Here is an 18,977-nt window from a genome sequence, read left to right as displayed (position 1 = left end):
GAGGGACGTCCAGTTCTTGGTAATGTCTCTGTTGTGCCATATTTTCTCCACTTGATGATGACTGTCTTCACTGTGTTCCATGGTATATCTAATGCTTTGGAAATTCTTTTGTACCCTTCTCCTGTCTGATATCTTTCAACAATGAGATCCCTCTGATGATTTGGAAGCTCTCTGTGGACCATGGCTTTTGCTCTGAGATGCAACTAAGAAAATGTCAGGAAAATCCTACTAGAACAGCTGAACATTATTTGTGATTAATAGTCACTTTAAATGATGGCTGGTGTGTAATGACTTCTATTTAATATGAGTTTGAATGTGATTGGTTAATTCTGAACACAGCCACATCCCCAGTTATAAGAGGGTGTGCACACTTATGCAACCAGGTTATTGTAAGGTTTTTAATTTTCATTTTTCCCCCATGAAGATTTCAGTTTGGTTTTCAATTGAATTGTTCACATTATAGGTCACATTAAAAGTGGAAAAAGTTCTGACATGATTTATCTTTGTCTCATTCTTTTACATCACAAAAACCTGGCATTTTAACAGGGGTGTGTAGACTTTTTATATCCACTGTATGTTAGTGAATTCCTAACATTCATAAATAGCAGGTATGTGCAACTTCATTCACAATTATCATAATCCACAACCATGAAAACACACTATAAGGAAGGCATCAGATGCGCTAAATGAGAATAGGAAGCTTTTAACATCTATGCACAACAGTAATTAAATAGTTTTATCTGAATAAAGTGACATACACTTTACAATCTATTTACTCAGCAGATTGCTACTAAACCTGCCCTGAGTATGGTAATACTTGTGTATAGAGGTCGACCGATATCGGTTTTGCCGATTAACCGGCACTGATAACAGATTTCTGGAACTATCGGTTATCATCAAAAATCCACACATAGTTTTTCTCTGTTGTGTCCAGTGCTGGAGTGGCTGGGAAGGGTCCGCTGTCATTATATAGTATGAGAGCGGCCTCTTGAGGCGAAAGAAAAACGTGTGAGACTACACTCTGCATTGAGCGGAACACTTCATATGTGGATTTAAAACATCAACAATGAAAAGGTATGTATATATATATACACTACAGTACACGTTGTCATATCATAATAAAGTAATTCATTTGTTGAGATGCTGCATTAGTAGAGAACAGCAGTATGTTTGCCGACAAGGCTGAGAAGATGCTAAAATTAAAGCTAACCTCAAGTGATTAGAACAATGTAAAAAAATATCCTACCCAAATGTATAAATGTCATGATTGTAACCTTCTATTACCATCTATTTGCATTCGTTTATATCCAGCTGGTCATGTTTATGTATTTGTTAGCCATCTAAGTTGCATATTTAAAGCTAGTTATTTAAAATATTTATATCAAATGAAGTAAATTAATATCTTCATGCAGCCGAGAGAAACGTATAAACAAATCAGAAATGCATCTGATTTCAATTTCAATTTTTAAAAAATTATCCTCACTCAATGACTTCAAATCGATCACATTCTTGTGCTATTCAAAAGGAATTGCAAATTGTATTTGTATTTGTATTTGTAACGCAATTGCGTTTTCAATTTGTGGACGCATAAAATGTGACATAATCCAAACGCAATTGCAAATCGCGCATTACCGTTTGCATTTTCGTTTAAGCGAACGCACAGTGACTGCCAGATTTCAAATGGAAAAGCAAAGTCTGTTTGCAACTGTGTTTCCCATATCTTACGAGTTTTGGCCCTGTCATATTTAAATAGCAATTTCAATGACCATGTCTGCTTTTTCACTTTCTCAGCGTCGCGTATGTAGCCAGCCAAAACTCAAATGGAATACTATTTTTTTTTTTTTTTTTATTGCAATATTAACAAACAGAACAAGACGATATATACAAGAAATATAAACAATCTTTCAAAACAAAAGAGAAATTATGGTTCAGAAAGGAAAAGTTAAGAGAGGAAATGTGAAAGAAATTTAAATATATTCAACAATAGTCTAAAAAGAAAAGAGAGTAAGAGAAGAAAGAAAAAAAAAAGAAGAAGAGGGCACAAAAGAAAAAAACATTAAGAGAGACTATTAAACATGGCACTAATTCTGGATGTTTACATTGCTTTCTTGTTAACAGAAGTTGAAATTGTATTTAAATACATCTTCAATTCTTCTTTGAAAAAGCTAAAGTGGGGTTTACTTTTCATATATTTACATTTATGGATATGAAACATTCCAATATATAAAAGAAGGTTTATACAAAAACATGCATTAATTAGATTCTTGTCTTTAACATAAAATCCAAAAAGAATGTGTCTATATGATAAAGAAAAGTTACATAAAACCTTTTGGACAATCAGAGCATCAATATTGTTCCAGACAGACCGAGTAAAAAGACATTCCCAAAACAAATGATCAACAGTTTCAGAGGAGGCTTCACAAAAAGAGCAGGAAGTATCAATATCATTTCTAAATTTCTTTAAAAAAAAGTATTTAACTGGATAAAATCTATGAATAATTTTATAGGATATTTCTTTAACTTTATTAGTTAGAAAGAATTTCTGAGGAAGTGACCAAACATATGACCATTTAATATCATCAAAAGGTTATTCCAATAAGAAATGGAGGAAGGAATTGAAGTAACAGGGTCCAAAAATAATGACCTAATTTTATAATTGGATTTATGTATTGAAAAACAAATAGAACCAACCACAGTAGATTCAGGGCTAGGGGAGAAACAGAAGTCACTGTAGCACTATTATTGTTTCTAAACAGCATACAGATTTCCAAAGAGATGGCCTTGAAAACTATATTAAATTCTTTACTAGATACTGGGAATTGGTATCCTGAAACAAAATCGGAATAATTAAATAAATTACCTTCACTATCAAATAGCTGGTTTACTAATATCACCCCATTATTGAACCAGTTTTCAAGAAATAAAGATTTTCTCTTATGAAGAATATTACAGTTGTTCCAAATTAAAAAATTGTGTGGCGAGAAATTATGCTTGTAAATAAGTTTCCAAGCCATAAGCATCTGCTGATGATAATTGGAAAGTTTGACAGGAAGTTTACTAATTGAATAATTGCACATTAAAAGAAAATGTATACCTCCTAATTGAGAAAAAATATATCTTGGGATTATACTCCAAATAGAAGATTGATTGTGAAGGAAACGTTTAAGCCAATTAATTTTTAAGGTATTGTTAAGAGAATCAAAATCAATGAAATTTAAGCCACATTTATTATAAGAATTCAAAATAACTGATTTTCTAATACTCAAATGGAATACTAATTCCCTTAGTATTTCCATTTCCGATGCCTTACACAGAGACCTGTCAATCAGGGTCAAGGGTGGGATTATGCTATGGGGCGTGTTTGTCTTGGGAAGTGACGTCACTCACAGTCGACGGTCAAGAGGTGATGCCCTGAACAGACGCCGGTTTATCAAATCAAATCAAATCAAATCACTTTATTGTCACACTACCATGTACACAAGTGCAACAGTAGGTGAAATTCTTGTGTGCAGTTCCGAGCAACAAAGCAGTCATGACAGTGACGAGACATATACCAATTACAGTAAACAACATACTTACACAACACAATTTACATATCAAATGTACACATACTTACACAACACAATAATTATATACAATGTACAGTAAACAATACACACAATATACAATACAATAAGTAGGAGTATATGAAATATATATATATATATATATATATATATATATATATATATATATATATATGAAGTAGTATATTGAGGAGAATATGTTGACAGTCCAGTGTGAGATTATAGATGAATAAAGTGCAGTGCTAATTATTGATCCTGATAGACTGTGAGTGATGTCACTTCCCAAGACAAACACGCCCCATAGCATAATCCCACCCTTGACCCTGATTGACAGGTTTCTGTGTAAGGCATCGGAAATGGAAATACTAAGGGAAATAGTGAAAGTGAACAATTTGAAAGTGAACAACTGCTTATTTGACAACATTTTGGCAGACTGGTCGACACAAATGCACGCTAAAAGGAAAGCCTTAATCATTTGTACTTTCCTTTTATTTCTTAATTGTCTCGTTAAATGTTGACCAGGTGTGTTCAATCCAGATATGTAGCACCACATTACACATTTTGGAGGGCTCCCTTATTTTATATTCCCAGTTTATTTCGAAGCCGGTCCTGATGAGCTAGTTGAATCAGGTGTTTAAAATAAGAGAGACATCTAAATGTGCGATGTTTGTGGAGAAAATTTGAAAGATGGTCTGATGAAAAAGAGCGATGATTGTTTTATAACGCTACCCCTTTCTTCACCGTTCGCGCGGTGACGGCACATAAATGGGGGATGGTCATGCCATGTTAATTGTAATCCGTAAAAAAAGAAAATGGAAGATGTGCTTCAGAAACGGTTTGAAACCAAACGAGACCAGACTAAACAAATGGTCACTGTTTGCTTTATATCAGTTTTTGTACTTTAAAAAAAAAAACAATCGAGTGACACAAGAGTGTTGATAGAGACGCGGGATAGTCCCGCCTCTCGGTGAGGTTACAAAACTTAATTTGCTGTGCTTCTTTTATCATGAGCAACTTGCAACAACTAATGAGAGAAATATGAATTCCTGCTGTCTCATAATCAATAGCACTGATCTTTTCCCCTCAATGTTCCCTCCCACTTCTGCTGCTGTTTGTCAGCAAAGAGTTTCCCCCAAACTTTTTATGGACTGCGCGTTCCCGCGCCGATAATGATTAGTCTAATCTTCTATAAAATGCCCTGAGGGGTGCACCAGTAAAATTAGTCTGTAAACCTTAAACCAGTAGTTTTCAAACATGCTCTTGGGGACACACAACGTACATTTCTAATGTAACCTTATTTAACACACCTGATTGAAATCATCAGATCGTTAGTAAAGGCTCCATGACCTGATCTGGGTGTGTCAGATTCAGATAAGTGGGACTTACACAATATGCAAAGCTGTGGGTCCCCATGGTGCTTGAACCCGGTTTAAAAGTGGTTGTTAAAGACTAGAAATTGAAAACTAGAAAATTAAAAGACACGCTTCACAACCTCTGATGACGCTTTATGGAGGAGCAAAACCGCCTAAATTAAAGATAAATAAATAAAATTCCAAATAAATGTAAAACAAATTTGTACATATAAATCTATTTTCAAATGTGACAAATGAGTATTTATACGTTTATTTCCTTATTTATGTATTATGTATTTCCACATGTATATATTTCCTCTATTTATTTAATTATTTTACAATTTACATCACTACCATCTGTGGCTATATTTAAATTCTGTAGACTCCCATTTCTTTTTGTCAAACACAAGATGTCACTGTAGCCTCCAAGCTTCACTCTGTAGCACTCTGCTCAGTTGCTATGTCTGAGGGAGAAAACATGCCCCTCATTAGCATACAGAAAGAAAATTGGAAATATATAAATGTGGAGATAAATATATTTTAAATTTATTAAATGCATAAATAATGAGGAAATACATATATTTGGAAATTAATGTGTGAATAAAAAATACAAAAATACATATTTTGTTTTACATTTATTTTCAAATATTTGTATTTATTTATGATTAATTTAGGCAGTATTGGTCTTCTACAGAAGCTGACTGTTGTGTATAGATTGATGCATGTTTTTCTCAGGCATTTTATGTGGTCAAGCATTTATTTATTTAAAAAGGAATAAATAAAACGTGTTTTATTTTGGTTAGGAAAAGCGCACGCAGCCTTGTATTTCAAGGATATTTTCCAGAAGTACAAATAAAATGATATATGTGAATGGATTGTCCATAGTTTTTCATTTAAGAGAAATAATATGTGAATAATATCATTTCAATTACCAGATCTCAATTTCTTCAAATAATATAAAGTTTGATTTTTTTCTACATAAATAATCAGCACAGCTAAATACATTTTCTAATTACATATGATGGAAAAGTAAATGCAGCAGGCACACATACATCACTCTGTGTGTGTGCGAATTGACTGTTATCACTGTAAACTGTAAAGAAAAATAATCTGAACTACTAATAATTTAAGGGGGGTTGTCCCGGCTTTTTGTCATGGTCATCTGGTCACCCGAAGTGATGTGAGCAACTTGCGCTACAGTTAATGATTTGTCAAGCAAAATGCTTGTCACGGTATTTTCGTGTTAATTATGCACATTGGGTATAATAGAACATGAAACATGGCTAGCTGGCCTTTAACATCACAATATTTGGATGAACGTTTCCATCTAACTTGTTAACTTCAGTGACAAAATGTGTAATGGGTAACATGATTATTACACTTACTGGCAAAGAGATCATGGCTTGTATAGAAATAGAAACAAGGTCTACTTGTTTTATTTTTGATACTGCTGCCTATAAATATTCTCCTACCTTTAAAACTAACAAAAGAAAGCCTTGCATTTCATAAAGGCTGCAATTAAAATGTTGAAATAAATGTACATTGAACAGATATTACAAGGCATAATAAGTTTTTGTTAGTTACATCGTTTTTATTATACATAGAAATGGCTGGCGAGATAAAATAACTTTCTCTTTATAGCAATAATAAATGTATTTTCTTAATTTCTCCAGTACCGACAGCAGAAACAATAATGTCCGAGCTTACCAAAGCCAGTCCTTCAATAGCCTATAGTGCGTTGGTATATTTTTATTACTTATTTCTCTGCATTGAGTGACAACCCTCTCAAATGTAAGACACACAAACAGAACAAATAAAAGTCTCAGATTCACTGTCTGTAATTGCAAAATTCTTGCTTCCTTATTGTGACATGATAGCAACCCTTCTGCTGTGATAATGCAACTTCAACTATGCTATCAATATCCAAAGTAGCCGAACGTCATGTCAACTATTGCGTTTGTCACGTTTTTTTCTTGAAGTTGGCAGTAACATATCAAAAGTTTTTAATTAAATCTAAAGAAGTTATACAAATTTAATCCATACCGTTTTCTCCAAGGAACTTAGCTCCTTACTTAGGCACTGGATGAGGTCTGCTCACTCTGCTGGAAAATGACTCTAGGGGCAGCGTGCGTCGAACACGTGTTCCACAACAACACTAGGCTGCCCACAGATGCGCTCTGCCTAATAATCGGCTTGATATGCGTGGATATTGGCCGATGCCGATTATGTAAAAAATCGGCCGATTAATCGGCCGGCCGATTAATCGGTCAACCTCTAGTCAAGACACAACCATTAAAGACCTTCACCTAAGGGGCCATTCACTCCGACTGTGTACAACTTTTTCTATGCAAGCATGTGCTAGACATCTTTGACCATTGCGACATCTTTAACCATTGCATCATGTCTCGCTGTTTTTTCAACGTCTCATGCATTTTTTAGATTCTGGATCAATTTAAAAGGAACTTCAACCTTTAAAACATGTCTCGAAACAATCGTGTTCTTCTTCATTGTACTGCATCTGTTTTAACCCAAAAATGTAAGTCATCATCAGTGCTTGGCACACCTTCAAAATTAAAATGCTCATGTTAGCATTTTAATGTGCTTTTTTATTTTCAATTCAATGAATATTGAAAAAAAAAAAATTTAACAGCCTTAATGGCTGTACTGCATTTATCTAGTTTCATTAATCTGTCAGTTTATTTACTTTTCAATTCATCGTATCTCCCTAAATGTCTTTTTACAATATGCTGCAAACGTTCACCATGCACTGATCTAATCCGAACTACTAACCAAAATGCTGAGCACCAGATTTTAAAGTTGACACCTTACAGATGGGACCAGCATGTCAGATCATGTGTAATTACCTCAGTCTCTAGAGAGTCCTGTGTGTGTGTGTTAATGTGTGTGCTCATCTGTGAAGGGCAGAGAGGTCCATTTCCTACAGCTGAGGTCTGACTGCCTTTCATGAAATCTTAAAGGGTAACTAAACACCTGCTCAGCGTCTGACTCCACCCACTAGAAATATTTGAAAATGCTGGAAAAGTGGGCAGACCCCGGCGGGGATAGAGGGAACGAACCGAGTGCGGGGCTGAGCGGGGGATTAATTGACAGCTGCTGTCAGGCTCTATGTTATTATTATTCCTCACACGGTCGCAAGACGACATGTACATGAATCTGGCGTGGTGAGCTGGAATCTGCTTACATCACGAAGTACCACAACAGCCAATAGGAAATTTCAACTGCAGTAGCCACCGTTCAACCTGAAGAGGGCAGCACTCAGACGTTTTTACACCATATATTGTAAAATTAAAACACTTTATACACAAATGTCAAAAAAATTACTTGAATCAATGACTATTACTAATAAAGCCCCATGCTTACAGATCATTAACTAAAAAAAGTTGGTTTAGGGTTTAGTTACCCTTTAAGACAAGCGCATGCATCATATGAGGACATTGAAGGAAACTCAAGCAACATTAACATTTGTTAGAGACACATAATACAAATATGCAATTGATGCCTTTATCCTAAAATCGAATAACCCTTATAATAAGATCTTCAGGGTTTATACTGTATATAAGCCTTAAGGTATATAGTATCCCCTACAGCGGTAGGGATGGAAGAGGAATGCTGAAAACTTTTAGTAAGTAGCTGTACTAAACTGTAGTGGTCTGCATCATTATAAGAACATACTCTCTAAAACTTTGTTTCCTTGAACCAATGACTTTTCCAAAGAAAATATAAAAACAAGAGTCATTCCTTTAAACAACTTCAAGCTTTTTAAAAAGTGGAAATTTTGTTGCTGTAAACGCCTTTTTTTTCTCTCGACTCAAAACATGTCAATGTAAGTCACCCACATTCAACTGCGCTTGCAGAGCATAATTTTAGTGTTGTGGACAAAGTTCACAAGACACTCGCTGAGCAATGCAACTTAATGAGTCATAATAGTCATCCACTGAGATATTCCAGCAGCAGAGGTGCTCAAGCATATGAAGATTTAAAAGCTGAGCCTAAAATAGACACTAATTTTCAAGATATACATCTTTACACAAATACCCGCATACTATCAGAGACCAGGGGCCTGATGTATAAATATTGCGTATGCAAAAACTGGGCATTGAAATGTGCTTATGCAATTTCCCATGCACACACGAATTTGCGAGTCCAACTGGCCAAGTCATAAACTGAAAAGACTTCTTATAAACTCTGTTTTTCATATAATAACCAACATTTTAAAAAAGGTATGGAGTAAAGCACTCAAATCAGAAGTATCTGTTATGCAGCCAATATTAGGCTATTATAATTTCGCGTAACTAATTTGAAAATGCATTAAAATACAATCTTTAGAAAGGAAATGGTTGCACAGCTTTTGAAAGAATCCAAAAGATATTTTCAGAATTGTGCTGTATTACAGAAATCACGTTTTGATGTAATAGTCAAACGGACTATTGGAAACACAGTTGATCGGCTTGATTGGTCTTATCAGAAACACTGTACTCTACTGCTGCAAACACGTTCAGCACTGCTCGACTTGAGCTACTTTCCCCACATACAGTCCCAGTACTTCTCCCTCAAACTTTCTGGATGAGAACTATTAAGAGGAATGGCACACTCAGAGACATTTCCCTCTCTTGCATTCGCAGAGACAAAGGAACACCCATAGTCACTTCATCTAGTGTCAACCATTATTCTTCTGAAGTTTGCACGTGCAATTCAATAGCAGTAGCAACAACAACACAGATTGAGGATGCCAGGATCAAAGCTACACTTTTTTGGATGAAATACATGCCGAGTTTTATGCATGCGGGCCCTGGACAAAAAATTTCCCTACTGTTCTCAAAACCTTATAGAGAGAGGGATTAAATAGACATAGATTCACTCATCACACTGCCACAGGTATAAATAGCCCAGGCTGGGACTTCCTGTTACTTCCTGTACACATATTAGACCTTCATACTTAGACCACTTCCTCTACAGCACTATGATGTCATGACCCCAAGGGTTCTGAATAGGATTGAGTGTATTTAGTCGTGTCTGTTAAGACACTTTGGTAAAAATGTAAATATCCACGTAAAATGTATTCTTGCTTAAGCATTTTCATTTGCAAATATTTCAGTACAACCATCTGAAATTAAAGTGACCAGTACATTAGGGATAAACCATTAGTCAACGTTATCGGCATCGTTAATAAAAAACAAAATTAGTTTTTAGTTGTCGAATATTTGTTTGATCTCATTTAACGTAACATGAGATCACATTATACCCTAATCGATGACGCGTGAGAGCAGCACTGCAGTTCACGCCTGACTGATGAGAGGAAGAATTACACAGCTCATAGTTCAGATGCTCTCTAAACTTTCCAAACAGCTTCAGGCGATGTAGATCAAAGTGGAGTTCCCTCTTTAAAGGAAACACAGTGGCGTTATATCTTAAATGCAGTTATATTTAATGCGTTATAGCTTTATTAAAGTTCAAATAATACAGAAGTAGGTCATGTAATTAACTACAAACTCCGAAACTGGCATTTCTCTGGTGTGCCTCTTCTATGAGTTGCGCGAATGTCCCGATCTAAGGGGGAGAGATTGAAACTACATCCGGCTGATGCGCACTCTGTTGCGGGGACGCTCATCCCTCGAGCTCGCACACTTAATGCAGCTAGATTATAAAGTGATGGTTTGTGACTTACTGAATCATAATATATGTCACTGTACATTTCTTGTAGTGAAGAGAATTGGCAATACGCAGCTTTATTAATAATAGAGAGTTTGTTTTTTGTGAGTTAAAGATGGATTGAAGTGAACAGAAAGGTGAGAGAGGAAGTCTTCGCCCCATTATACACTGCAACGAAATATGTTCTTGATTTGGCTTGTTTTCCAATAAAAATATCTAAAACTCCTTTACAACAGCATATATTTTCTTTAACAGCTAAACTGCAGAAGAAAAAATGTTTATCTAAGAATGCTGAATATAATATTACAAATAAAATAATTTAAAAATATCTAAACATCCTTTAAAAAAGATGCATTCACCTGAGAAGCAGCATATAAGATTTTTAGACTTGATTTTAGAGAATAGGTCTTAAATTTAAGTTTTTGTCTTTACTGCACTTGCAGAAGTATAACCAAGTGAAAACATACACTTTTATACAAAATACAATTATATTTAAGATACATTCTCTTCTATCTAAATATCTTATTTTGCTTTTAAAAGCATATCCTTGTTTTAAGGATATTTTAAACAATTTTAAAAGGAAAACAAGACAAAACCCTTGATAATAGGATTTTTTGCAGTGAATTCTTTACTGAATTAAACTTAATAAAAAATATTTTTCCATTTAATTCAGTGAATGTCTTTTAGGGGTATTTAAAAGATGATTTTGTCCTCATTATTGTTAGTAAGCACATTTAATACAACCTTTTGAGGGGCAAAAGCTGAATAGTCAGTTAAGAGATAATGATTAATCATTGCAATAATCGACAAATAGTCAAATCATTGTTCTAATAATCCTTAGATTAATCGATTATAAAAATAATCGTTAGTTACACCCCTACAGTACATTATTTGGAATTTCTCCTTTTCCGTTTTGTGTATGATCAGTAATGCTTTGGAACAACATAATGTCCACATTTTACTTTTTCAGTGAACTATTCCTTTGTCATTCTCAAACAAGCAGGAGACAATGAAGCCCTTTTTGTCTCCAGCCTAAATAAGGGCTTGCGTCATTCATTTCTCATTAAAATAAAACATCCTTGTCAACTCTCCCTCACTGGTGGTGGAACACTGTACACTTTCTGAATCGGTTTTTACCACATGGATCTTAAAAACTAACACCAAAATAACACAGCAAATTCATACATTAATTCATGTACTTGCTTAGCTACAAACAATCCTTCCTCAGTGTAAGCTCTAATGAAACACAACTTTGCATGAGTATATTGCATAATGCAATATCAAGTTCAATTATTTGGTTATATTTATCTTATTTCCTTTGTGTAGATTTGTACTTTACATCTTTGTGGAGATTTTTATCTAACATTTGTGTCCGGAGGAGATCTTTATTGTGATTCATTCTCTCAGCACAACATCTTAATTCGCCTTAATGGGTAGGGCAATAGTAAGGTCATAATTTTTCAAACATGTGTGAAACCCACCCCTCTCACATCAGGCCAATCACTGTTGCATGAATGGATCAAATTCAGTGTCTTAAATGTGGCCTTTGGAGGGGGTGAGCTGTTGGAAATTCTAAGCATTCACGAATTTAAACTATCAGACATGATGTAATTCACATGAATATGCGGTTTTGTTTTGCGTAAGAATTACAAATGTATGAATATTAGGTTGCCCATTTTCTAGAGTCATTCTGGTAGTTTTTCTGACTCATTGCACAGAGTAGAGGGTAGAGAATTCCAAAGACAAGAAGCAGTATAACTAAAAGCTCTAGACCCCATAGTAGTCAAACGTATAGAGGGTACAGTAAGATGTTGGTCAAAATACCAATAATTACAGATGTAACTGTTTAACCTTCAAAGACGGAACCACTCCTTCACACATTTGCTTAATAATTTGTGATTTGTGTTACTGCAAGACGCCAAAGACAGTAAACAAATAATAGACGTGAATGATTTCTCACTGGAGCAGTTTTAGAGCTTGTAATGGATATATTTTTCTTATTTTTTAAAGTATCTCTGCTGTGTGTGATGCTCTCATGGTTTTTGGTTGCCAGTATGTCACAATGAGCTTTTGATATTGACAACTGAACTATTCATCCTGTTTTCGATACAAAGAAATTTTAGCAATTCACAATTAATGTAATTTTGTTAACACTTTATAAAAAGGTTTAATTTCTTTAACAATAGTTAATGCATTAGTTATCATGAACAAACAATGAACAATCTATTTTTACAGCATTTATTAATCATAATGTTAGTTAATATAAATTAAATTGTTCATTGTTAGTTCATAGTGCATTACTGTTAACTAATACAACTTTTGATGTTAAAAATGTATTAATATATTTTGTAACTAACATTAAGTTCATTAGTTTATGTTAACTATAGTATTTAATGTTGTTAAATAATGTTAAGAAATGAAACCTTTTTGTAAAGTGTTACTGTAATTTTACTGTGTGGGGCATAAACATATACCTATACAATATAACTAAAAGTGTGGCAAAGGGCACTTTTTAAAATATCAGTATCTGTTAATCTTAATGTAAAACAAATCGGAGATCGGAATTGGCCTCAGATTTCCTGATCGGTGCACCACTAACATTTTTTTAAACTGACTTTCATGTTCCGAATTTCTAATCTTCGCAGTTTCGTAGAGGCGGTACAACAACTGTGTGTTTTATTCACTTTCACACAAATCGCGACTACATTTTCTGATTATAACTTTATGAACACTTATTTGTTGCAATATTACCATGTTATGATATCGAAATCATTTTTGTTTTACAGACTCACATATATTAACTAGTGCTGCCCCCTAATAGTCGACCAAATGTTAGTCAATGAGAAGAGTCTTGGTTGACCAAGTTTTGATGGGAAAGTTGGTCGCAGAAAAAAAAAAACTCCACAGGAAAAGGCGAAGTTGCAGTCAATGATGGGCAGACATGATCGTTTACACTGCTGGACCATGCGGAAATTAATTATGTTGGGCAGGAAATCCAAAGTGTGGGATCATTTTGAGAGGGTAAAGGATGACCCAAGAAGGCGACAAGCAAACTTTGCAGGCAAACGTTCGCCTATCATTCATCGACCTCAAAAATGGCTTATCGTTTGAAACATGTAAGTAGCCTAACATTAGCCACTTAGCATGGCTGCTTGCTCTATTGTTAGATAACCTAGATAAATATGTGCTATTAGGTTTATCCAAGTGTCTGTGGGGAGTGGGGAAGCTAAATTAGTACCTCACTGTGGCAGGGCGGAGGGCGGGCCGGGTTGTGATTATACACACCCGGTCCCTTATCAGGCTAATTAAGCCTCCGAGAGGGATAAAGGCTGATGGCAGACGGTGGTACAATGAGAGAGAGTTTATGGACATGTCCGTCATGTGTTTGTTTGTGTCTTTTTAAGTTTATCATTAAAACTATTATTTATATTGTCAAGCCGGTTCTCGCCTCCTCCTTTCCATTGAACTACGTTACACTCGCTTATTGCATGTTTAACTTAATGTGCATTTCTCTCTATATATTAACAAAACGTTCAGACAATCTCCTTGCTAGTTTTTATGGCACATTCAGAATCATTACCACTTTTGCCGGTGTCGCTGCGGCTCGCTTCGAGCGTTTGCTTGTAAAATGTATATTTTAAAGGCTCATTATTACGGTTTAGTATTTCTCTGTAATGGAGAACAGTGTTATCAATGTTACTTATAACATTCTTTCTCAGCCCTGGAACTCCAACCATTTTCTGATGCCCCCAAAAAATATATATTTAAGTAATTAAATTAATATCATAAATGTGCGACAAATCAACTAACGGCTTAAACTAACGACTATAAGTCGACAAGGAAAATCTTTGGTCTGGGGCAGCCCTAATATTAACACACTTAATCCAATATGATTAGTGTACGGTAGCTCACATGATAGAGTGTTGGGACTATGGACTCGGAAGACTGAGGCTTGGGATCAGTCAAGCACACAAGCTGACACATGAGACAAAATGATGCGATTGCTTCAAAAAATTTGTTTTCATTTCTCATTTTGTTTTTGTTAGGTTTAGGTGTTGGTTAAGGGTAAGAATGTCTGTTTTGTGTCTAACTCTTATTTTAAATCACTTTTGGATAGGTTTAAAATTTTAGGTAAGGTAGATACATTTTAAAACCTACGTCTAATATTCACCTTTAAAGCCTTGTCTGATTAAGACAACATTCACTCGCTTTTGGCACCTCCCACTGGAGATTTCACTGGGAAACTGTAGCCAAACTTGTAATAAGGCACACAATTTCATTTTGCAAAATGAGACCAGTCTGGGTTTTGTACATTTAGCCACAATAAACCCTATGTCAAAGTACAAAGATACAAAGATAATTCATTTCAAAGTGAAATGTGATCCAGTTTATCAAAGAATAAGACACAAATTATTATGCACGTTATAATGACAAGAAAAAGACACAAATTATGAATAGTCTTGCTTGCTACAGCAAAGTTTTAATTGTTAAATCTGACACACAATAAACAATAAACAAAAAGAAAGACTGAGAAAAAAGAGAGAGTTCCTTTTTAAAATGTTTGTCACACTTTACCATCAGAGATTTCGGGGTGTCTTCATACACTAGTGTCATGTTTGTGGCCAAACACTATCCCTATACTGAACCTTGAGCCAATATTTAAAGCAAGGACTGCCTAGTGGGTAACTGGAGCACAACCAGACCCAAACCAAACACATGTTCTGTTACATGTTCTGACCAAGCCTGGTCAAACTGTCAAATAAACACAAACCAAAACTAAAAAGCACACAAGCAATCTCTTTTTCTCCTTCTCACAAATTTAAAACAGATTATCTATCCCTTATGCAGAAACACACAGTCACAAATCTCCTGTTGAGTCAGCAGCACTCTCATTCATTGTCATGAAGTCACTTCCTCTTAAATACACCATTAGGTGCTCAGTCTGGTGCACATCCAACTATTTCCTCTTTCTAACATATGCACACACAAAAAGCACACACAAAGGAGCCCTATAATATTAACAGGGTGCCATCTGCATGCAGCTACCTTGAAAGAAACAGTGAAATCACTGAATGTACAGTGTTGTCCGCAATGGGCTTCTTTTTCGCCTACAGGCTGTGTGAGAGCAACTAAGACTAGATATAAACAAACCCTTTATAAAGCTAAAATGTTCACTAGGTTTTGAGACACAGCTAAAGATTCACACAGCATAAAAGACCTATTCAGCAGTGTAATTCAGTACAGTTGAATGGGAGTGTAGAGATGATGCTATGTGTGAAGTGTGCATGAATGAATGGATTAGTGTCCCTCCTCCCACTGTCTGCATCACATCTGAATGGCTGTTTGCTGCGGCAAGACAACCATTACACACCACGGACACCTCAGAAAAAAATGCAGCTATTTAATTCCTAAAACCATCTCTAAAAATGGTTTAAAACTTAACTAACCCGCTTTGTATTGTACTTTCTTTAACATTGCATTTCATTTATACTACCCATGATGAGAGACAATTTTGCATATACACGTATTACAAATAAATATCTGATTCCTAATAATGAATATCAGTTGAAGGTGATGCATATTATAATATCGGCTGCCTGCTGCCACATTGACTTAAGACTGTAGTGCTCTTTATGTGTTGGAGGATGAAGAAAGGCGCGTGATTCTATAGAGACAGACGCCAGCATCTTTTGTCTGGCATTACAGGAGAGCGTAGCCCATATCTGCATTTACCGTCCATTTAAAAATGCTTTTCACCATCGCTTTACACAGCCACCACACACTAGAATGTTTCCATAATACTCAACGAAACTGCTTTATCAATTATAATGGGAGCGTTCTAGTTTTGTCGCGTGCTTGCAGTAAAGCTGGGTGCAATGTGGTTATTACGTATAATGTGTGCCTTCAAAACGCTTGTACGTCAAAAAACTGATTACTGGACCTTAGTGTAAATGGTCTCTTTTCGCTCCATCTGAAACGCACTCTCCGGTTTCATTCATGCTCTGTCAAAAATGGGATGAGGAACCAAAACAACCAGTGACACCAGCGCGTAAGCTGTTACACAGGAGCAAGCATTTGTGTCTACATTTTACACGACAGCCTATGAGAAACAGGAGAGATAAGACAGGATAATAACGGGTTTCCTTGCACCAGCACCATGTGCTATTGTAACCAACATGCACTGACAATATGCACAAATATACCAAAAAGGACTCTTCAGTTTATTTTGTCCTCCCATAAAATGAATCGCGAGAAGCACGTCAGTAGAGCATGCAGGGAGATTAGCCCACATCTGAGGGACCCACCTGCTTGTGTAGTATCGGTCAGATCGTAGTTCAGCCCCGGGAACTCGCGCAATTTTCTGCCGCTGATGTTGAGCATCCCGGAGCAGACGGCGTCCTCCAGAGCGCGCTCCAAACTGCGGGCTGTGTGCAGCGGATGCTGCTGCTGCTGCTGTTGCAGCACGCCCGGGTTCCAGTGAACAACATTAAAATAGTGCTGGCTCTGAAGAGCCGCAGCAGGACCCACACCTCCCTGACTAGCCGCCATTTTCATAAATGACATTATTCTTACAATAATAATAGGGGCTGACTGCCACACCGCGCATGCGCAGAGGACGCAGACGGAGATGGGCGGGTATGGCCTACTGGAATGGGGCGGGGCAGCTGGTATAAATACGGCAGAGAAACCATTCATTTAGTTGCTTATTATCTCGTATCATGTAACAAATGGAACACATTTTATTTAAAAAAATAAATAAAAAAAAAAAACATTATCATTTTATGTATTCGGCACCCAGGTCATTACGAGAAATCAGTGCCTTTTCCATTTTTTATTAAGATGATTTGTAAAGTATTTTTTTTCTGAAGACTTTTAAACATATCAGGCAAAGAATATATTCACATTCTTGCTAAATTAAACTGTGGCATCTCAAGCTAAATTACTTTTATTTTTTCAATATTTTGGGGTTAATTACTCAAAAATAGTAATTAAATTCAAATTACTTCACCAAAATTTTAATCAGATTACTTTACTGATAACTTCATGGGAAAGTAATCAAATTGCAAATTACATTAACGTTATATTCTCAGCGATATTCTCACTGTATTTCGCTAGGTGGGTGGAATTTCCGGTTAGCTAGCGGAAGTACGATTGGTTGACGGTTTGTGTGTAGCTGGTCACAAAAATTTTACGGACAATGTGTGCAGTTAAAGGTTATCCTAATAATCAAGTGAACCTAAAGTTTTATCTAAAACAGCATGTTATGATCAGAAACCACTCGAAAAAGCACTGCACTCCATTCTGCTTCTTCCATCGGCTGCCTGAAGAAGGATTGACTTAGGAATGTCTGTTTGAAAAAGCTTTGGATTAATTTGTTTGTGTGCTCTTTTCACTTTATTGACAAGAAGTCAACAGCGGGGATTACTTATATTATCCACCCTTACGGTCCGGCAACGTCAGACGTCCAGAAATGCAGGAGTCTCACTCTTCCATATCGGACAAAATCGACTTGTCATTGAGTTAGTCATTTCAAAGAGAGAGCCACAATATCTTTAAGGTTGATGTCAAGTCATTATGCTTTGGATGTGTTGGCACACTTGACAGGATCCGTCAGTTTCGGTTTCATGTTTAAAAATGTGTAAGCAATGATCAGCTGTCAGAAAGATTCAGCAGCTGTCAAACGTACATGGTCATGCTCACAGATTAAATGTTTGATTTGGGTTTAGCTGGATAATAGCACGACTGAAATGAAGTGACTGTGAATGCGGTGAAAACAGTGAAAATAAAATAAAACCTGGATTTACTAAATCGGCAACCATCCGTAGCCACAATAAATGACTCACACTTGATAATTTCAGTCATACTACATACTACTATACATCTGCATGCACATCAACAGTAACTGTATCAACAGTGAGTAAAATTTAGAGGGACAGAGTCCCGACCATCAAAGTTGAGCTCTCATGAATGAATGCCATAGTAACATATAAACTCACTGTCAACCCTATAAAGCTGTTATTACAGGAAAAGTCAAATTGTCTTAATTAAGTATTTCTTGAAATTAAGTTCATTGAACTTAATTATCTTAAAAATCCATAGACTTTATGTGTTTGATTGCAAAATTGAGGGAATACACAAACTGCTTTGCACTTTAATTATTTAATTATGTTTCCTTGGTCAAAATGAATTTATGGGGGCATTTAAATATGTGTATTTAAGAATTTATAGAGGTTTTAGCTTTTGCAGTATTATTTATGTTGTTTTGTTGCAAATAGTGTTTCATATGATGTCACCATTAGGGTGATCTGTCTCCCAATTGGTCAAGTTGGATCCTGTTGACTAATTGTCTTTTTGAACTATACTAACTTTGTGAACTATTCCTTTATGG

General features: G+C 35.7%; 1 protein-coding gene across 1 annotated transcript in view; it reads right to left on the bottom strand.

Moving 5' to 3' along the window:
• Nucleotides 1-17,143, bottom strand: part of LOC127621004 (leucine-rich repeat and calponin homology domain-containing protein 2-like) — a 119,009-nt gene extending 101,866 nt beyond the window's left edge. The window contains exon 1 of the mRNA XM_052094413.1: nucleotides 16,894-17,143. Coding sequence (XP_051950373.1) covers nucleotides 16,894-17,143 — 250 coding nt within the window. The remainder of the gene's footprint in view (nucleotides 1-16,893) is intronic.
• Nucleotides 17,144-18,977: the final 1,834 nt, after the last annotated feature.

Source organism: Xyrauchen texanus, chromosome 3 (genome assembly GCF_025860055.1).
Source record: "Xyrauchen texanus isolate HMW12.3.18 chromosome 3, RBS_HiC_50CHRs, whole genome shotgun sequence".
In the NCBI taxonomy this organism is placed as follows: domain Eukaryota; kingdom Metazoa; phylum Chordata; class Actinopteri; order Cypriniformes; family Catostomidae; genus Xyrauchen; species Xyrauchen texanus.
Note: the sequence above shows the minus strand (reverse complement) of the source record. Positions and strands in the feature narration are given on the sequence as shown.